Here is a 21,306-nt window from a genome sequence, read left to right on the forward strand (position 1 = left end):
TTCCTGTTCTCAACAGTTCTAAGAAAGAAAAAGAAATTCTGGGGACTGTGGCTCTTACAGTCTGTCAGAGAAGTTCCTGATCTAATTATGATACATACAAATTTGTAAGACATTAGTACACTGAACTAATAATTTTATGGTATACGATCTCATATTCAGACCAGCTCAATGTGTCTCTGATGGTGTATACATTATACAAGAAGATTTCTCAGATGGACCCTGTATAACATAAACCTAATTTGGGATTCCAGAAATTATTTTATTCATTCACCATTTTAAAATCAAGAGCTTTTAAAAAGTTGGCATTGAGACTTCATTATTTTACTCATGTTGAATACAGGTATTTTTGATAGCCCCTCTCCTGTGATTTCATTCTGCTCTAGTTTTTTTTGGAAATTCCCAACTTTAGTTTTCTTCCAGGGATATTCTAGAAAATAACCACAAAAAAGCAAAGGAAAGAAATAGAATGATAAGTTTTATTTGCTAGCATTTACTGCTAGGTTAATTTATTACAAAGACAACGACATTCTGTTGAACTTGGTTATAATTAAATACACTGTACCAATTCAAGGTCATTGTACTTATTTCATGTATCAGAGGGGAGAGTGGAGTCTGCTGGGGTGCCGGAGCGGAAGTAGGAACTTTATACCAAGCCCCACCATCAACTGTTCAAGTGAGTTTTAAAAGTAATTGGTCCCTTCTTTTGAGGAGAGTCTGGCTCAGGAGGAGGAGGACCTGGTAGAACTGCACCCTGTCCACGGAGGTCTACTGACAACAGTACTACCTGCTGGTCCGTACACCTCGGAATGCCGGCTCACTGAGGACCCACTGTGAAGCCGAACATCTTCCGTGGTGCACATCTGCTAGTCGTTCTGCTGCGTGAGGCCTGAATAGTCATCAGAACTAGACTTGCATTTTTGCTAGTGCTTGGGCCTCCAAGCAGGGCTTGTCACCTGACTGCACAAGTTAATGCTGGTAGGTCCAATTATGAGACAAGCTTGATTATAATTACATGGTTTTCAAAATGACAGGCACTTAAAGCTTATTAAGTAAAATACAAAAATAGATTATATTAATAGGAAATATTTAGTGTTTATCAAATTGTAAATCTAGGCTTTTGCTATTTTGAAAAAGGGATACTGGAAACTGAAGAGATGAAATCCAAATAAAGTGAACATTGCATTTTCTCATAACTTTCATTCTGCACATTGAGTAACAGTCTAAGAGAAGGACTTACCTACCACAAAGCACCTAAGGTAACATTTGTAGATGGCTAGGAATGCCGTTAACCGTTTCTTACTGTTCCCCTCCCAAGTCTCAGTACCAAGGCGCGAGAGTGAGCGATTCCGTGAGCGATTGTCGGCATTCTGAAGCTAGCCGCGTGTCTGTGTGTCGGAGAACTTGGAGACCCTTAAGGAGGTAGCTCTCCTTCCTGGTGCTCTTCCCCCAAAGGCACAAGAGTCACGCTTCAGATTCTGCGCCTCTGTTTTCACTTGGAGTTCCATCACTGTCATCTGGTTGGTCGGTTAATAGTACATACTTTCCGTCATTGGTTAGTGGTATGGACAGCATTAACTGAGCCAATGCTTCCGGGTCCTGAGGTTATGGGAGTTTAAGAAGGAGAAAAGAAAACGCTTAAAATGCACCTAAAGCCCCTTTGGCTCGGCTTTCATTATGTTCTGTCCTCTAGCCTTATTCCTTCTTACTTGTCTATGTGTGCCTCCAGGGGAGTCTTCTTGCTTCTCTGAAAAAAAACTCAATTGTGTTACTTCTAGAATCTACGCGTAGGTTTTCCTCTCAGCCAGAATATCACTACATACACAGGTCACCATCATTCTCCCAGAAAGTCCAGAGGCCTTCCCTCACAGCACACCTTTGGACTCCTCTCTCTCAATCTCTAGTAAGGGTTTGCAAACCATGGCTGTGTGGCTCACCACTGTGTCTGTGTAAATGTTGAATTGGAATACAGCTACGCCCGTGTGTTTCCATACTATATCTGCGGCTCTTTTGTTACTACAGCACAGTTGAGTCAGACAGCAATGATGAGCCCAAAAGGTGTACCGTCTGGCGCTTTACAGGAAAGGTCTGCCACCCCCTGACCTCGACTGGAAAATACTAACTTGCACTGCTGTTTCTTTACGTATGTCAGTGCTGGTTCTCATCTACACTAGGGGATTAGAGCCACACTAATACGGTTCTCACTAGCTACATGTTAGCATTTCAGTTTAAGTTAAATTGAAAAATCCAGTTCCTCAGCCACACTAGCCGCATTCAATCTCTGCATTTTCCATTACTGCAGAAAGTCCTGGACGAGGCCGAACTCTGTAGCTGCACCCCCCCCCCCCCCCCCCAGGGCAGGAACCGCATCTGTCGTGCCCACTGCTTAACTCCAGGGTCTTTCTTAGCGAACCTGGCTCTCAAACACCTGGTGGGCGAGTGGAGGGCTGTAAGCGGCTGAAAGGGAGGTGTGGATCTTCATTTCTAGTGAGTCTGGGTGACGTGTGCTAGGCCCGAGACCACTCTGGGGAACAAGGTCTAGGGGCACGTGGCAGGTGCTCGAGTCTGTGCCATCCTGATTAGAAAGACAGGAAGCCCAGGTGACCGCAGCAAGTGGCGTTTTTAAGAACACACGTGTTACCTGTGACTCTGGAACCAGCTGATCAGAAATGTGGTTAGTTCCTTAGGAAACCCCACACTCGGCCGCACTGCCTAGTGAGCCGTTTCTTTTGGAGAAANTCCCCCCCCCCCCCCCCCAGGGCAGGAACCGCATCTGTCGTGCCCACTGCTTAACTCCAGGGTCTTTCTTAGCGAACCTGGCTCTCAAACACCTGCTGGGCGAGTGGAGGGCTGTAAGCGGCTGAAAGGGAGGTGTGGATCTTCATTTCTAGTGAGTCTGGATGACGTGTGCTAGGCCCGTGACCACTCTGGGGAACAAGGTCTAGGGGCACGTGGCAGGTGCTCGAGTCTGTGCCATCCTGATTAGAAAGACAGGAAGCCCAGGTGACCGCAGCAAGTGACGTTTTTAAAAACACACGTGTTACCTGTGACTCTGGAACCAGCTGATCAGAAATGTGGTTAGTTCCTTAGGAAACCCCACACTCGGCCGCACTGCCTAGTGAGCCGTTTCTTTTGGAGAAAAATACTAAATGTGTGTCGTTACCTTTTACGTAGCTGCTAAATGAGCATTAAAGTGGACCTTACCTTTTGAACCTCAATGATTTCTTTTCCCAAATTAATAGCATAACATATCTGTAAAAGATGAGAAAAGAGGTGTTTGGTAAAGGTAGAAAAGGATAAAGAATTTCAGGAAGAAAGGTGATTATGGAAACACAAGGTCACTGTCCGCTCACGTCAGCATGGGGACTGGCTGTAGGAGACTCATCACACAGGGCTCTGAACGTGAGCGCCCGTCTGTCCTGGTCTCCTGTTGCCCCTGTGTGTGCAGAACACCCTGGCAAGTGTCAAGTGAAATGAGGGCAGCGTTTGCGAGTGCTCTGTGGGATGTTTGCTCCCTTTCTCTCCTGATGGTGCCCAGCACTGCACGGCCCCACACGCAGTGGCAAAGGGGTACTTGCTGAAAGAGGGGCTGGTTAATGTTGATTCTGAGTGGTGAGTGCAGCCAGTTGTTCGTACTGAACCGGAGAACACCTTAGATGTACTTGGTGTCTGCTTCCTCGGTTGGCTGAGATTAGACTTTCTCTGCTTAACTTTTGCTTTGAGGAGAACTGCTTTTAACATTTACTGATAGCTCTATGAAACAGTTATATCTCACCATGAAGGTTCATCATTCCGTCTACTCTGGTTATAATACGTAAATTCTGGTTAAAATTTCCCACAGGGAAATTTTACTTCTAGGCAGTTTTATTTCAGTGGGGCCTTCCTAGGAGGCATATTGTCCAAATTCCCCAAAGGGGACTTGCACAATAGGCAACTATACCGGGGGTGGGGGTGCAAAAAAACCTTTAAATATCTTTTCTTTTTAACTAAGAATCTTAAGATGGAGAAAATAAGACCTTTTCGCCTTCCGAGTTGCTTTCAAAAACGTAAGTGCTCAGAGACTCTCGGCCCGTGGGTTCAGGCAGGCGGACCACGAAGCCGACCAGTCTCTTGTTTTCTTGATGAGCAGCGAACTGGGTGACACTGTTCAGCTCAAACTGGAAGAAACAGGAAGAGACTGACTGTCACACAACACACTGGGATTAAACACAGACAAGGGCCTTCTCCAGGGAAAAGAGTGGCAACTGTACATGCACTGGTGATGCTCATTTAATCTGTGTTTAAGGTGGTTACAGAGATGAGGGAAGGAGCAATCACCAGAGTCGGCGTATACTTACGTTGGCTCTGGATACTTGAGTCTGAGGGTCTATTAACCTGAAATTTGAAGAGACACTGTATCACACACGGTGGGTAAATTTAGAAGAGTTTGTGGGTTGTCTTTGCACTTCTCTTTTTGATCGCATTCTCTGATGCACTATGGTTTTCACATACATTTACTGTTATTGGTGCCGATTATGAGGACAGTGAGCCAAAGCCTATGAAAGATCCAGGATGTACTTGGAGGAAAGCTGTAATAAATACAAGGTTCTATTCATATGAACCCAATTCTTAGTATAAAGTGTATAACCAATGGAAAGCACTGATATTCATGAATGGAAAAAATGATATTCTAGTTTTTGCCAAAGACCTGGTTAACTTTTTTGAACACTGTCTATGTGCCGGTCACGGGTGTAAATGTTTTACATGTTTAACTCATCTATTCCTCATGACCACACTAGGGGGCGTGGATAGTTACTTTTCATTTTATAGCTGAAGAAACCAAGGCACAGGGGTTAAATAACTTGCTCAAGGAAGGCCATACAACAAACAAATGCCAGAGTCAGGAATGAACCTGGACACTCTGGCTGCAGTGCAGTGCTATCCTATAGAAACAGAATGGAAGCCTCAACATAAAATTTCCTAGCAGCTACATTTTAAAGAGCAGATGAAATTTTTTAATTTAATAGACCTAAAAGACATGTTATTAATATAAAAATGATTGAACTACTTTGCACGTGTCGGGGGCAGGACGAGACCTTAGAATTTTACGTTCACCGCACCTCCCGCTTCAGGCTGGTCGTGCTTCCGGTGCCGCGCGGAGCCGAGGGGCTGCATGGGCAGCTGTTCGTGAAGCCTGTGTAGACTGTGGCCTGAGAGTCGTTCACCACAGATCTTACCGCCCGAACCTCCAACACGTTTTACATGGCTTGGCTTCTTGATTTGAAACCCTACAAATACTGATCAGATTTTCTTTGTGGTGGTCTCGTTATCTCAGGTGGGTTCATGTCCTATATTCATTGTTGTTAATTTTTATAAATAATACTGAGAAATGACCCAGAAAAATCCACCTTCCATTTTAAACTCTTGAATGATGGCAACCGTCATGAACAACAGGATTCACGTGCCACTAAATTCCTGAAGCTATCACTAAGGGAGCATCTTCTATCCAATGCATTTTACAAAATCGAAGTGAAAGGAACAGAGCAGAAACAAATGTAGCAACTTCACTTAATCCCACTGACTATCCTAGTTATGAACATCCTAGGCGGGTAAATGTGCCTTGAAATAGGAACCACATGAAGCTGTAAGGAAGTCTGAAAATGAAACTGAATGTACCTCAGGGCTTGACTGGTGACCATCAGATGGGACTCTGTCATACGGAAGATGTTATGAATAGCCCGTGCCGCCAATACTTGTCTCATCGCTTCGTAAATCACTTCCGTAGTGTGGTCCGTTTTAACGGCCATCGATCCCAAAAACCGAACTAGGAACATCTGTTGCAAAAGGGAATCTGCAAGACAGCGTTTTCTGCTCAGGACCGGTCCTGCCTGCGGCTGCCCTGCACCCCGTCTCCTCCGTGATGGTCTGAGAACTAGGACCTCAGGTGTGATCGGCTTTCTGCCTGAGTCTCAATACTCTGCTTGTACAAACGCACGCGTATAACCTGTCAGAACCGAGTTACGGCAGCCGGACTGGAGACTGTCCTCGCTTAAAGGACCTTTTTCTGTAAGAATAACACATTTACCTACTGTTTCAAGCTAAGCCTTTTTGCTCATTTGCCCCCCCCATTAGTATCCTAGCCCCTAAAAATAAGTTTTAAAAGCTGAATATAATTGATAAGCCATAAATGTTTCCCACATGAAGCGTTTTTACAGTTTGAAAGTTTGAAAAGTTTGAAAAGCGTTTGAAAGTTTTTGTCGACTGTTTACAAACTCGTCTGTGAAAGGTCAGCTAGATGTAAGTGGAGAGTCAGATCTGAGGCACCTTTTTTTTTTTTTTGCCTGAAGCTTGATGTAAGGAGTGCTGTTTCCCAAGTCCTATGTCCACATGTAAATAACTAGCATTTCATTCTGAATGGGAAATGACTCCATGTAAATGACATGTCACTTATATCTTCCTAACTCGGCTCCACTCATGCGCTGTGGAGCAGGGGGCTGTGGGCAGCTCCACTGAGTATGTTCTGATGTACATAAGAGTGTAACTCAAAAACACGAATTCAAATAACATCCACATGGCCTTCAAATTCAGGAATGAGTTATTTGTGCTTTTGGTCTTCTAAAATGAAATAGCACATTTATGACTCGCCCANTTTTTTTTTTTTGCCTGAAGCTTGATGTAAGGAGTGCTGTTTCTCAAGTCCTATGTCCACATGTAAATAACTAGCATTTCATTCTGAATGGGAAATGACTCCATGTAAATGACATGTCAGTTATATCTTCCTAACTCGGCTCCACTCATGCGCTGTGGAGCAGGGGGCTGCGGGCAGCTCCACTGAGTATGTTCTGATGTACATAAGAGTGTAACTCAAAAACACGAATTCAAATAACATCCACATGGCCTTCAAATTCAGGAATGAGTTATTTGTGCTTTTGGTCTTCTAAAATGAAATAGCACATTTATGACTCGCCCAGGCTGCGTTTACTGTGATTTTATCCCCTGAATTTGCCCTGTAATAACGTGACACCTGATTGGGATCCTGCAGCTTTCTCAGTAGGAGCCACGGACAGGTGCGAATGTGGCCGGTGGTGCGGCAGCTGTCGGAAATCGGTCAGCTTCCCCTCAGTTTCCATCCGTGACCTAACTGCACGCACCCTAATGTTTTCAGAGAACACGCCGGAGGGTCATAAATTCAATCCATATTTCAAGTCACTGCTCTCCAGAATATGATGTCACATCTGTTTCAGTGGCCCTTGTCACTTTGTGCAGGGGAACGCAGTGCACCAAGCAAACCACTTACCTTCTGCTTCTGGGAATGTGTCGTCCTCAGTCTCGCCAAAAGGGTTGATACGCCTAAGGGAATGGCCAGAGTCAAACAATCACGACAGCTTCGGCTGACAGGACACTTAGCACTTGGCCTCCACGTCACAATGCGTTGGAGGTGGGTGGGGACACAAGAAATGTCAAACTTATTTTCATTGCTCCCGGGGTGACCTCCCATGGTCTGTACCTGCTCCCTCGGTTCTGATCGAGGAATTCTGTAGCAGGAAGTACAATATCGAACTGAATGGGTGTTCCAGGTGCAATGAGTTCTTCGGCTTCTGGGACACTGACTGTCGCTTTGGGAACGTCGTCATTTTGCAGCTCTGAATTTTCCAGGTTCTGGCTAGATTACAGTACAAGATAGGAGGGGGAAAAACAAACCCCTTTTAATCTTATGTCTTTACAACCCAATGGATACATGCTGAGTGCTGATGGAGGCCAGGGAGAAGATTTCCATCAGGCCTTCTCTACAGATAAACCCTTCGCAAAATGCCACTCCATCACTCCGTGGTTGAAACACCCAGATCCTCCTCTGCCCCCGGCAGCTCTGCCTCGGAGCACGCCACACCCTTGTACTACTCACCACTGTCAACTGACCTTCTGTTTGCATTGTGTTGGCCGAAAAGTCCCCTATTTTTTCTGTACGATGGCTCTAGTCGTGCTTAGTTGTCTTCAACTTCATTGGAAGTTGTTAACATTGTGTTAGAAGGTATTGTGACAGCTGTCATATCAGTGTGCATTAAAAAAAAAATCAATGTTGGTGAATTTTTGTCCATTTTAATATTGAAGATGGAAGAAAATATGCAACATTTTTGGCATCATTATGCTTTATTATTTCAAGAAAGGTAAAAACCAACTGAAACGCAAAGACTTGTGCAGTGTATAGGGAAGGTGCTGTGACTGATCGAATGCATCACAAGTGGTTTGTGACGTTTCTTGGAACTGTTGACGTTCTGGCCAAACAGTCCTTTGCTGTGGGGCCGTCTCGTGCATTGGCCAATGTCTGGCAGCCTCTACCCACTGGAAGCCAATAGTGGGGGGACAGCCAACATACTCAGAATATCTCAATCAATAAAGTTATTGGTGAACATGAAAAAATGTGTCTTCTAATTCATGGAAAAAACATGGCAGACTTTTTGGCCAACCCAATATCTGTCTTCCTGTGAGACAGGTTTTTGAGGACAGAGCTATAATGAAATCATATTTACTACTTGGTACGTATCAGGCAGTCAAAAAAGTTAGCTGAGTGAGTATTTCTTGGTTTAGCATTCAACCACAACCTGGCTCTCCTTGCCGGAGAGCCGCCACCACCACGCCCTCCTCCAGGGCTGCCCCAAGCACACTGCGTGCTCTTCCTCCTTTCCGTCTCCATCCCAGTCACGTAGCACATCTCTCGCACCTCAAACACCAGCTCAAATTCCTATTCACCCACTAGACTTTTCAAGCCTGGAGGTTCCTCTCCTTCCTCTGCACCCCTGTGGTTCTTCTAAGTCACAGGGACAGTCTTGTACCTCTGTGTGCCTCCTGAGCTACACGGGTTCCGACTTCGCCACCCGGTCTCAAAGCCTTCAGCGCTGCTCCACTGCCTCCTTAAGCAGGGCCCCTAATTCTGTCACAGTCGGACTCACCTATTTTCTGGCCCTGCCTCTGCCTCTGTCTCATGTGCACAGAGCAGTGGGAACAGTGGCCCCATACTGCACAGCACTGAGACCCTGGGAGTTACTGTCCTGCCTCTCATGGAGTTGTTCGATAGTATCTGTGAGACGGGGGGGTTTCTTCTACCAGGCCACTAGAAAGTGGATACCAATACTGTCAATTCTAATTTACCCTTCGGCGCCGTGACAGATCAGACGGCCCTCTATTATGTAACTAGATGGAAACTCCCATAGACAAGAAGGTGGGACTCCTGGGACGAATCTTGAGGCAGTATTCAGGATGAGAATACTGCAGTTGCATGCATGAAAATGCTCCGTATAAATGAAACCAGCAAACAGTGGAAGGGGCAGCAATGTAAACGTTCGGTGGCTAATAAGTGATAAAATAGTGTGTAGTATTAAAAAGGGACAACACAAATATAAAAATTCGAAAAACTTATGTGTGAAGACGCAAAATAAATGCACACATGAAGATATCAATGTATGTTCCTGGGCAATGACATGGATACACAGAAGGTGGTCTAGTGTGTTTTGGTGCCATAAATTTGTCGGGCTAGAAAAAGGGATGGGGAGCCCCCCACTAGCAAGGCCCTCAATCACAAGTCCTATATGTTCCATGCCAGCTGCAGGAGCCTGGTTGGGGCAGGGGAAGGCCTGTACTTTTCTGCCAGGTCTGCATCTCGGCGCTGCCCCTCCTCTGAGCTGTGAATGCGGGCACAAGTTTAGCCTTTCCTGGCCATTCCTGGCCAGTTACTGCTTTTGCAGAACCGGGGTGCACACCACCCAGGTGCTTCTGGGGATGAAGTGACAACTTGTGTCAAATTCCTAACTCGAGTTTGGCTCCGCAAAAGCTAGCTCCCTTTGTCCTTTAGTTACCTGGGGCACGGGCTTTCTTGTTTTTTCCGAAAACCTGTAATGGGAGTCACTGCTTGGAGAGCCGTCTCATTCAACTTGATGGCAACTGCCTAAAAATGCACAGGAAGACAGGCTCAGGCTCGGGCTCAGTCCCAGGAGGCGGATGCTTAGCTTTGAGACCGAGAAACAGGTGGGGTTCAGGGAGGGCGGCCGTTGGTTACCTCAGGGTTGTCAGTCAGGTAGATCTGCCTGGAGATGTTGTTCACCGCACATATCCACTGCGGGGACAGGAAAAGACACCCTGAGTCCCCAGGTCCCCGCCGCACTGGGAAGGCAGCGAAATACACAAAATCTTTACCTCTTCGTTCTCCTTTCTGCTCTCTGCCTGGAGGATTATCCCCCTGCAATAAAGAGCATTCCCAGATCTGTGACTGAGGATGCGCTAGGGAAACAATGCCGCTGGGTCCAAAGGGAAAGGGCCAGGGAGGCAGCAGAGGGGGAGGGGAGAGAGTGGGGTCCTGGCTCTGGCCCTGCGGCTCACTCAGTGTCCCCTGGACAAACAGCAGGCGGGGCTCAGACCCACTGGCCCAGGTTCTTACTAGACTGTTGACCATCCTGGGCCCCTCCTACCCACTTAGAGGATCCCAGGCTACTTGGGCTCTGGGCCAGCCACTGCCCCCACCCCCGCCCAGAGAAGGAGTTTGCAGCCATTCCATGCCTTCCCTCAACAGAGAGAATCTGCCTATGGAACAGACAGGCAGTACCACCTGCCCTTGTGAAGGCTCACGCTACAGGTTCTGCACATCTGCCAGCTCCTTCCACACCCCTTTGGGGGAGGCGGGGAACAAGGATCGTATCCCTACTTCACATCTGAGGAAACCAGGGCCCAGACGAGTTCAGTGCCCGCCTCGGACCACAGCTAGAAGGCGGGCACCTTCATTCCCGGGTCATTCCTCATCACTCGGGAAGGAAGGAGCTCGGCCGGTCTGGGGGAGGAGACGGTCGCCACTGGACCAGCAGTGCCGCACCCTCCCCAACAAGCTGGTGTTCAAATCTCAACCCGGAACTCGGCAGACAGCAAGGGCCAGCAGAGCAGCTGACTGCAGGGCAGGCCACCGCGCCCCCGAGGCAGGTGAACTGCTGCACCTCCACCGCCCGGGGCTGTGACCTGCCGGAGCACAGGTGCGATTCCCTGCTCTAAGGGGCAGCGGCTCCCACTGGGGTGCAGTCGGGCTGCCATTCTGAAAGCAGAACTCCTTCTGGGCCATGATGGGTGGGACAGCATGCTAAGGAATGACCCTCCTGCTGCTGGACGTACTGTTCACATCTCCCGTTTCAGCTGGAACAGCCGACTCCTCAAGAAGGAGGCAGCTCCTCCTTCCTGACTGTCCTTGTCCTTGCCCCACCATGATACAAACCTAACGTCGGGGAATGGGTGAGGCACAGCCACAGCGCCCTCTGCCTGAGTCTGTGCCAGCACACAGCCACCCTCACCACTGTCTTATAGGCAGGCCATCTCTTCCCTGAGCCACAGGCAAACCCGCACTGGGCCCCCTTGCAAAAGGCAGTTGGATCCCACACGGGCCATGTGTGCCTGCTTCAAGAAAACATAAAACCGTCTTCCCAGAACCAGCCATNAGACCACAGCTAGAAGGCGGGCACCTTCATTCCCGGGTCATTCCTCATCACTCGGGAAGGAAGGAGCTCGGCCGGTCTGGGGGAGGAGACGGTCGCCACTGGACCAGCAGTGCTGCACCCTCCCCAACAAGCTGGTGTTCAAATCTCAACCCGGAACTCGGCAGACAGCAAGGGCCAGCAGAGCAGCTGACTGCAGGGCAGGCCACCGCACCCCCGAGGCAGGTGAACTGCTGCACCTCCACCGCCCGGGGCTGTGACCTGCTGGAGCACAGGTGTGATTCCCTGCTCTAAGGGGCAGCGGCTCCCACTGGGGTGCAGTCGGCTGGGAATGACTACCGGGCTGCCATTTTGAAGGCAGAACTCCTGGGCCATGATGGGTGGGACAGCATGCTAAGGAATGACCCTCCTGCTGCTGGACGTACTGTTCACATCTCCCGTTTCAGCTGGAACAGCCGACTCCTCAAGAAGGAGGCAGCTCCTCCTTCCTGACTGTCCTTGTCCTTGCCCCACCATGATACAAACCTAACGTCAGGAAATGGGTGAAGCACAGCCACAGCGCCCCCTGCCTGAGTCTGTGCCAGCACACAGCCACCCTCACCGCTGTCTTACAGGCAGGTCATCTCTTCCCTGAGCCACAGGCAAACCCGCACTGGGCCCCCTTGCAAAAGGCAGTTGGATCCCACACGGGCCATGTGTGCCTGCTTCAAGAAAACATAAAACCGTCTTCCCAGAACCAGCCATTCCCGTGGGGGAACGAGTTGGGAGGCCTGGCGGGGGTGGGGGCACTGCTCTTGTTCACCCACGTAGACCCACGTGACATACGATTTCCCATTGGGAGTGGTGATCTGGAAGCAGTAGCGTCGGTCCTCGCAGTCCACCGCCATCACAGAGCAGTTGTCCAGGTCCTGGATCAAACCTCCGGCCACGGCTCCCCTGGGCTGACACATGAGATTCCCGCCTTGGGTGAAGAAGTAGAGTCTCTCCCAGGTGGTGGTGACCAGCCCTGTTTTACTGCAAGGATTGTGGTTAAGGCCCATTAGTACTAAAGCGTGAGTAGCACCTTCACGTCTGCCGCCTCCTGATGGGTATGGGCGATATTTTAGAAACAATGTCTTCCTTTAAATGAAAGCAAAACTGCCTTCAAGATAATTCAAGTGTGAAGAGCAGCAGAAAAGCTGTGACTGAGCTGGAAGGATCTGGGTGGTTGTGGGCCCGGCTCACACGGGGATGCCAGTCCCAGGGACAACCCCACGAGTGGGCGGGATGTGCCTACAGCCAGACTGGCTGCCGCACCCCATATCTGGAACAGAACTAGCCCATCATCCTTAGGAACTGAAACCTGGGAGGTCCTTTCTCTAAGCAGCTGAACTGCTCAGTATCTTCTTAGTCACCAGGGTCACCTGGGCCCACAGCATACCCGCCCAGAATCGTGGGGACTTTTACTAGATTTAGTTTTGTTCCAACCAGATGTTATTGTTTTGTGGGCTGTTTACAGGAAGGAAATCCAGTTCCTGGCAAAGAGCACCAGGACCTTGTGGAGTTTTCTGTCTGTGCAGAACTAAAGGAGACACCTGGCTTGTGCTCAAGAACCTCACAGGCCTTTGAGAGTCTTCCTCCAAGAGAGCAGCGGTGGTTCCTCTCTGCAGGCCCTCCGCCCGGGGTACATGGAATGCACTGGCTGACCCAGTATTTACTGACCATCGACTTGTAGCAACTTTACGCAACAGGTGCAATTATCAGCTCTATTTTACAGATGAAGCAGTCGAGGCCCCACCCACCCACGGAATCTGTTACCAAAGTCTGTCTTCCCCACACCTGCCAACAGCCTGTCTCTGCTCTTAGATGCAATGAAACCCGATTGTCCCTCCCATTCCAAATGGACATTTAGCAACCTGAGTGTTAAGTGTGACTCAGTCTAGGTGAGCTGAGATGACTGAAAGCGGTGGGCCCTCAGCCTCTGCCTCAGTGGGAGGTCTCTTCCCCGCTCAGGGGCCTGGTGGGAGGGGAGGGGGAGGGGGAGCTCCAGAATGATGAGAGTTAAGTGCAAGTCTGTCTACAAATGGCCACAGTGGTCAGGGTGGCCTATGGGGTCTTGGGTGTCCATGCGCTCAGTCCTTACTCCCACGACTGTGTCGAGCCCGTCTTGCGGGCATCTGGGACCTGGGACCCAGGGGGTGATGTGGTGGGAGTTCCTCGCCATCCCCGCCCATTCCCGCCCTGGCGCAGACGCTTCGGCCACGCCAGGGGCGGCACCGGCGCCCTCACCTTCTAAGGTTCAGGTAACCGGCCTTCTGGATGAGTGTCCTGTTGATCTGCGGAGCGGCCAGGTCGGCGTCTGGTGTGTAAGCAGCTTCGTCGACAGAGAGCAGCTCTTGCTGGGACACCCGCATCTTTTCGGCTTCAGCCTCCAGTTCCACCTGAACGCTTCAGACAGACAGAGGGGGTCGGGTCAGCCACTCCACACAGGCCGGCCCAGCAGGGTGGGCGGCAGACGGCAGACAGCCCCGACGGCGACCTGTCTGCCAAAGGAGCGCAGCTCTCCGCCTCTCGCGTGGGCCCCGAAAGCTGGAGATCAGGGACTCAAGGCTGTGTGACTTGAGGTGTTTACGTGACCCTGTTTCAAACAGCATAAAGAACACCAGTGGGCCACGCCTGGGCCCAGCGAACCGGCGTCTTTGCCGACAGAGTGGGGTCCATGCTCAGGGCTGCCGATACCAATTTTAGGAGAAGACCTCTGATGAGCCCCTCTTCAGGGGCGGCATGGGCAGGCGGCCTGTGCAAGTGCTGGAAAGGAAAGGAAGAAAGAGCAGCCCCTCCTGCCCCCACCTTGGTGTAGGCAGGAGCCAGGCATGGCCGGTGGAGGTGGGAAATGACCAGGAGTGGGGAAGGTGCACCAACCAAGCCACGGTGATGCTTTGAAGAAAGCCACATGAGTGCCCTGCCCGGTGGTGGCAGTCTTGGCCACAAAGGCCTGAATACCATCTGCTACCATGGCCCATCCGTCCGAGAAAGCACGCTTCAGAGGCGTGTCCCGCTTCCCCACTGCGTTCAAGGACGTGAGGTGCAATGACAGATGCGGTGTTCACCATGTGCCTTTGGAGGCCGTTCTCCCGGCAGGGCCTGCCCACACCACGTTCTCCTGTCCGAGACGCACGCTGCCCACCGCCTGCGATGCACAAGCAGTCGTCTGAGGGAGTGGTGGCAGTTTTGACATTTGAATGACATGACTGGGGACTCCAGGCCTGGTGGCCTCAGGACAGGCCAGCTGGAGAACAAACCTCCTTAACTACACCTGCTTGTCATTGCCAAGGCCAACAGAATGGAATGTGAGAGAAACGGTTCAGCACTACAAGACGAGAGAGGAGGGAGCGAGCGTGAGGTTTACAAAACCGCTCAGGATGGTTCTTAGGCTCCTGTGGGTGATGCAAGTCTGAGGACCTGACGGAAGGTAAGGATTTTTTCCCCTGGAAAAAGGCTCAGGTGCTGGTACCAAAAAGACAGAAAGACACAGCTCTGCACCCCAGAAACCACGAACGGTCCTCAAGGAACCACACGTCTTCCTTCCTAACGGAAGCTGCTGCTGCTGGCTGTCCCTGGGAGCCTCCTCCCAGCTGTCACCACGCCGATGACGGGCGGTGTGGGGGTCAGAGCAGCCGCCCCATCCATACCTGCAGGGCGGTCTGAAGAGACGATGCATTTTTTAAAAGCAGCGGCTGCAAGACTGCGCTGCAGTTTGTTCAGCTCAGAAAGGGGCCTGTGCACCTGTCACCGGTCGGGGCGGCGATACGGGCGCCCGAGAGGCCGCAGCGCTCCTGCCCGCTAACCCGGCCGCCCGGAGAAAAGCAGATGCTCTTCTGCTCCGCCCAGCATGTCCGCCGGGCACAGGCTTCCGCCTGCGAAGCCCGAGTAGTAACACGGGAAGACCCTAAGAACGGGAACTTGGACTGAATGGGAAAGGACCCCTGTGGACCCTTGAATCTTTTATTGACATACAGGCTTTCCACGTGGCGGGGAGGACTCTCTCTGGGCTCCCCACAAGGTAGGAACTGAGGAAATCATCACTTTTTCACCACGATACTCACAAACGCCGGCAGCTAGGAGGAGGGCGCTGCGTCCGCGTTCACGGAGTGGACAGCACCTCCCCCACCCCGCGCCCAGAGAGGCGGAGCCAGCAGGAAAGAGACAGGCGCAAAGACCCAGACAGAGTGCGGCTTTACCTCTGAACCATGTCCGCGACGGAGGACAAAAAGCTGTCCATACTCTGGGAAAACATCTCCGCTCCTTTCTTAAAAAAGTTAATCTGAAAGACATAATGACAGCAGTCGGAAACCAGTCCAGGAAAGGGGGCCGACGCACACTGCGTGGCCGGCCCTCCTCGCCCACAGCACCAGCGGCATCCCTATGAGCCCCCCATCCCACTGGCCCAGTTACCCCGAAAGCCTGGGGTGCCCATGCAGAGTGGATGTTGAAACCTGCTATCTTACCATAAGGCTATAGGCCTCAGGAATTACCTAAGTTAAAAAGCTTGGCATATACCAGGTGTGTCAGTAATTACTACAGATAATTAATTACATATTTATCATCAGCCTTTTTCCTGGGTGGATTTCAGTGGGTTTCCTGAGGGCAGGGATTAGGTCCTTTTCACCTCTGCACCTTCAGGGGCTAAACTGGTGCGTGACAAGTGACATGCACAGCCCCCACAAGAAGCAAACAATCAGTACGAGGTGGCCTCTGAGAGGGGAGAGCCACCCCCAACCGACCCGTTCACTGAGCCACGTGCACCTCTGACCACAGGCTGGACGGTGGTGACATGGCTGCGAAACTCCAGCGGGAAAACTGGGCTGAAGACCCTTAAAAGGCTCTTCCAGCCCCGACACCAACTGAAAGGGGACCATGCGCGTAAAGGACTCGGCCAGGCCCTGGCACTGCACGGGCGCTCAGTGCAGGCCAGGCCCCTCCTGCCTCCCGCGTTCTGTGATAGACGCGAGCTCGGCCCGGCCGGGGAAGAGCGGCCGAGCAGACCTGAGGACCACACGGTCTGAAATGAAACTGCAGCCCTGGCTTTCTGCGAACCAACCGAAGGAACCCTTACTTGCTGTGGGTCCCAGGTGTCCACTTCCCAGAACGGCCGGGCCCCCGACAAACCCTGGAGGACGGGGTGCAGGACTGACGGGGGCCAGCCACCTCCGTGCCTCACTGACACCTGCAACCACCCCGCCCGAAGAGCTCGGGCTTCCGTTTCTCTGTGTGGCTAGGTGAATGCTGGATGAGCTGCCCCGCCCCTGTACATGCCTGTCTGCAGAGGTCACAGCTGCAGACCTACGTCACGGAGGAGGGGCCACATTCAGCTCGGACGTGGGTGTTCTCTCGTGTCACCCAGCTCGTCTGTCTGACCTGAAACAGCCCTGCCCTGGGTCGGGGGCACAGACCTTGACCTCGCACCCTGAGGAGACCAGCAGGTGCTATCAGAACGGTTCTGCGGCCTGGGAAGCACGGACACTGCATCCTGAGTTTTCATAGCATGAAAACAGATGACGACCAGGATTATCCTAATGCAAGGCGGTGCACGCAGGGGGATGTTCTGGCCCCACAATCTTCGAGTCACACAGCCATGAACACTGTGAACCCTTGCACTGCCCACCATCGACACCTGTTAAGTGGGCATTATGCATTTCTGGGGACACAGCATCCTGGTGGCTCCTCCTCTCCTGCCCCTCCCTGAACAACCTTGAGTTTATACTAAGTCCATGTCTTAGCTCCTTCACCTAAGCTCCCAGGATGGGGCCCACATGTTCCCTCAAAAACCTGATGAATGAGTGGGAGGAAGGGGTGAGATCCTGGCTTCTATGGGAAACAGGACGAGATCCCAGCTTCTGCTCCCCCAGCAGGACGCCACGCCCTCCCCCCCCCCACCCCACGGATGGCCTGGGTCTCACCTGTCCGTGGGCAAAGCCCAGCATGGGCTCCATCATGGCCACGCGCTTCCGGTGCTGCAGCGCGTTGAGGGCGCAGTAGTACTGCAGGGACGAAAGGTGCTGCTTCCGCCGGGCGGCCGCCACCTCTCTCACCACTTCAGTCTTCACCTGTTTGGGGGGGGGAACCTCAAGTCGTCTAACAGACACGGCGACTCTATAAGCACATGCAACTTCCAAACACGTCTGTTTATACATCAGACCCTCTTCCGTGACAAAGAGAATAAAACATAGACATGGTTCCACCTCATGTTTTTATAAGTCCAAACTAAAACACCAAAATAGCCCTGGCTGCTGTGGCTCAGTGGACTGAGTGCCAACCTACGAATCAAAGGGTCACTGGTTCAATTCCTAGTCAGGGCCCATGCCTGGGCTGCAGGCCAGGTCCCCAGTTAGGGGCACGCAAAAGGCAACCACACACTGATGTTTCTCTCATTCTCTTTCTCCTTCCCTCTCCTCTTCTCTAAAAATAAATAAATTTTTAAAAACTCCACCAAAATAGGAGAAAAGCAGGCCCGAGCACTGAGTGCCACAGACACGGTGGCTCACCTGTGAGCCTGCATTCCAGGAAGCCAGGTGACAGAAACAAAAGTCATATGCCCAAAACATTCGATATGTTTTACAGTAGTAAAAAAAGCTAGAAAGCGTGGGTTCAAAACTCAGAGTGAACGCCCAGGGCAAGGAGTTCCAGTGCCTGCGTGGCTGCGAGTCAGAGAATCACACCGCACACCCAAGTGCAGTGAAAACCGTGGTGTGGTTATAACTTCACAGTGGCTCCAACTTGGTGTTTGAAAATCAGTGTTTAAAGCTGGAATTGGGAAGAAGAAGTCTACTTACAATTTAAAAGTGAAAAACCTATGTACAGGAAGACATACAAGGCATTAACTAAGACATCCTTGGGACTACAAACTCACAACAGGAAGAGGCAAAAGGAGATTAAGTCAATAGGTGAACAACAACACGTAAGGCAGGTATTCTTACCTTTTCATTCTCCTTTTTCTTGGGAAGCCTGCTATATTTTGCCATTGAGAGGTCATGCTCTAAAAGCAGAGAGACGTTTTAGCACCAGACAGGCTGCAAGGCACGAACACTCCCCCAGCGTCCCTGGCCACAGACACACTAACCCCACACGCCACGGACTCAGGGGATGCTCACCGCTGCTGGCAAGTCCAAACAGATCCTTTAAAGTGCTTACTTCTGCACAAAAGAAAAGAAACGTCTTGGAGCACAGAAGAGCAAAACAAGCCAACCCAGAGCTTTATGCCTCCCCACGAAAATACAGGTGTCCACAGGGGCGGGGGGCGCACTGCCAGCGGCTCTGGGTCCTCAGCCCTCCCAGCCCGGCCTGGCGGCTGGGGATTCTGCTCTTGCTGGAGCTCATGGCTGCAGCTGCACTCTGCGCTCAGGGAGCCCTTGAGGGTGGATGACGGAGTGGGCACTTAGGGACAAGGCCAGGGCTGGAGTGCGTGGTGGCAACAACGCGAGCTCTGATTCTTCCGCCCCAACCTGTTTTAGCTCATCTTTCCTCCGAATGCCCTGACTACACCCAAACCCCAGAAGTTTCCTGGCCCTGCCATTCTAACATCCGACCGAGGAACACATGGTGCTTGTTTTAACAAAACGCTGTGAAGCAACCTAGTGTGCTGCCCGGGCCGCCCCCATGGGGGCGCTGCAGCCGTCGCACACAAGGACGGCTGAACAAAGGCCGAGGCCAAAAAGACCAACAGATCGCGGAGAGCAAGGAGTGTTCAAGGTGGAAAACTCAAAAACACAGATAACTAAAAGAAAGTGTTATCTTCCACAACTTTAAAACTCCCTATTTTTAATTTGTCAAAGCAAAGCATTTTCACATGTTTTATGTTGCTTTTCAATTTACCTCCACACTGCCTCCAGCTTTTCAATTTCTCTTCATATTATTTTTACCCTTTCTGACATCATGCTGCTTCCTGTCTTTCTCTTCTTGCATTTTTTCTTACTTCTCTCTCACTTTTTACGTCCTTTGGGAGCAGAGTTGCGACGTTTTTTCCCCATCAGTTTTAAGTCGCTTTCTTAATGAAAATGGCAGCAAAATGAGACTCTACTCTCTCAGGAGGGGGGATGCCACACTCGGAGTTGGCTCTAACGCTGACTCAGCACAATCTGCACCAACAGGTCAAATTTGTCTTGGGGTCACCCAAAAAGGGTGCTGTTAGCCTCTGACCTCCTTCGGGTGAACCAAGAACACAATGAGGACTCACTAAAAGTGAGTTAAATTGAACTGCTCAAAAGAAAGGGCATTTCTCAGTGATCCACACATTTAAGGAAGTTAATGCACACAAATTATTATTCAATGGATTAGTACTTTGAAGGTAACTGGCACTGAATTCAGTTACTTTACCTGTGAGATCCTTTTCTCGAAATTGCACAATGGGTAGAACCATTGTGTCTGCCAACTGTTTAGCCAGCTCTGTATGGAGAACGTTAAGCTGAAAGAAAGAGGAATCTATTGAAGAAAATTATATCCACTATTACTTTCACTGTCTTATGTCACCCAGGAGCCACCCTGCACACTTCTGAGTGGTTAAAGAGCTCAGTTACATCTCCTCCGCAAATAAACACCCTCACGGGGCAGAAAATGACAGAGGCCTTGAGGTATTAGAAACTAAACACGAGCCCTGGTGGTCGTGCATGAAGGCTGCGCGTTCGATTCCGGGTCGGGGCACGTGCCTGGACTGGGGGTTTGATCCCAGGCTGGGGCGTGTACGGAGGCAGCCAATCCATGTCTCTTCTCCCCTCCCCCCACCCCTAAAATCAATGAGCATGTCCTCGGATGAGGAGCGAAAAAAGCAGCAGCAACGTGGGGTTCTAACTGAGCAGGCAGGTTTGCTAAAGGAGTCTCTGTGCCCAGTTATTGCTTGTTTACCGGGTAAACTCGGGTTCAGTGTTGTCCGTCTAAGCCACACTGCCCGGGGAACGCCCTTGCTCTCCCATGCCGGCAGTGCGAGCTGCTTACTCAGAGCTCAGTGCAAGCTGCCACGCCCCAGGCCACTGCGAGCCCTCTCACAGTCAGAGGGCTGGAGGCACACTTCAAAGACAGGCCTGCCGGGACCTGCTAACCCTCAAACCACAGCCAGCTGTGGGCCTGGAAATTACTCTCTGGAGAGGGAGCTAGCTCCCCACTGACACAACTCAGCCAGACTCCAAGCCTCTGCTCTTTAGAAAAGAATCTTTCGAAGAACAACAAGACGACTGAATCCACAAGTGGTTCTCCACTCAGATCACTCTAGCAGCTCGTTCCTTCTCCCCCTCCACCTAAGGCCTGTTGTTGTAAGCAGTCACAGGGAAACGGGAACGGTCCCGTCAGCACTACTGTGTGGATGACTTTTTCCGCAGCAGCTTCGCGTGCTGGATGCCATTTAGCTCCCACCTGTGAGTGAGTGTCACTCATCGCCCCCGTGTTACAGGCAGGTGGGGAAGGCTCCCCATCCAGACAGCACACACGGGCACCACTGGGGTTTTAATCCTGGGCTACTGGGATCCAAAAGCCATGCTCTTCCCCCTCCACAGTCTGAGTCACACAGTTGGTCTTCCATGCTCTCAAAGCTGCCAAGCCTTCCAGTGTCTGGCCGCGCAGACATCAACCAGGAACACAGAGGAAGGGGATCTTCCCCTGTGCCGCTGCAGTCTTTCCGAGGTTACTGAGGATGCTCCAGGGCTCCCGCTGGGTGAGGGGGGGAATCACCCAGCAGGCATTTTGTGCAGCGAACATATGGCAAAGCTTCTTTCAGCAGTGACAGCAGTAACACGTGTCCCCTTCTGCACAGAGACCTCCCCGCTTCAGCGGTGTGCCTGCGGAGGCTGCTTAGAAGGCTCGCCTAAGGTCAGCCATTTGCCAGGCAAGGAGCTATCGG

General features: G+C 51.1%; 1 protein-coding gene and 1 long non-coding RNA gene across 3 annotated transcripts in view; one reads left to right on the forward strand and one right to left on the reverse strand.

Annotated features, from left to right (window-relative positions):
- Positions 1-458: 458 nt before the first annotated feature.
- Positions 459-21,306, reverse strand: part of APPL2 (adaptor protein, phosphotyrosine interacting with PH domain and leucine zipper 2) — a 40,745-nt gene continuing 19,897 nt past the window's right edge. Inside the window, exons 5-21 of one of the 2 annotated variants that reach the window (XM_037067945.1) lie at positions 19,794-19,881; positions 18,572-18,613; positions 18,398-18,456; positions 17,381-17,527; positions 15,662-15,744; positions 13,710-13,868; positions 12,267-12,455; positions 10,165-10,207; positions 10,028-10,084; positions 9,828-9,916; positions 7,484-7,639; positions 7,274-7,326; positions 5,653-5,827; positions 4,335-4,371; positions 4,014-4,154; positions 3,202-3,249; positions 459-1,596 (exon numbers count right to left, since the gene is read on the reverse strand). In XM_037067945.1, the coding sequence (XP_036923840.1) occupies positions 1,462-1,596; positions 3,202-3,249; positions 4,014-4,154; positions 4,335-4,371; positions 5,653-5,827; positions 7,274-7,326; positions 7,484-7,639; positions 9,828-9,916; positions 10,028-10,084; positions 10,165-10,207; positions 12,267-12,455; positions 13,710-13,868; positions 15,662-15,744; positions 17,381-17,527; positions 18,398-18,456; positions 18,572-18,613; positions 19,794-19,881 (1,701 nt within the window). In that variant the 3' untranslated portion in view covers positions 459-1,461. The other variant, XM_037067946.1, reaches the window with a different exon arrangement.
- LOC119002206 (uncharacterized) lies at positions 1,885-5,421 on the forward strand. Its single transcript, XR_005069705.1, has 2 exons — positions 1,885-2,719; positions 3,117-5,421. It is a non-coding gene; the product is annotated as an uncharacterized LOC119002206 (long non-coding RNA).

Source organism: Sturnira hondurensis, unplaced genomic scaffold, assembly GCF_014824575.4.
Source record: "Sturnira hondurensis isolate 20B ecotype Veracruz unplaced genomic scaffold, ASM1482457v3 Scaffold0017436, whole genome shotgun sequence".
Taxonomy (NCBI): Eukaryota; Metazoa; Chordata; class Mammalia; order Chiroptera; family Phyllostomidae; genus Sturnira; species Sturnira hondurensis.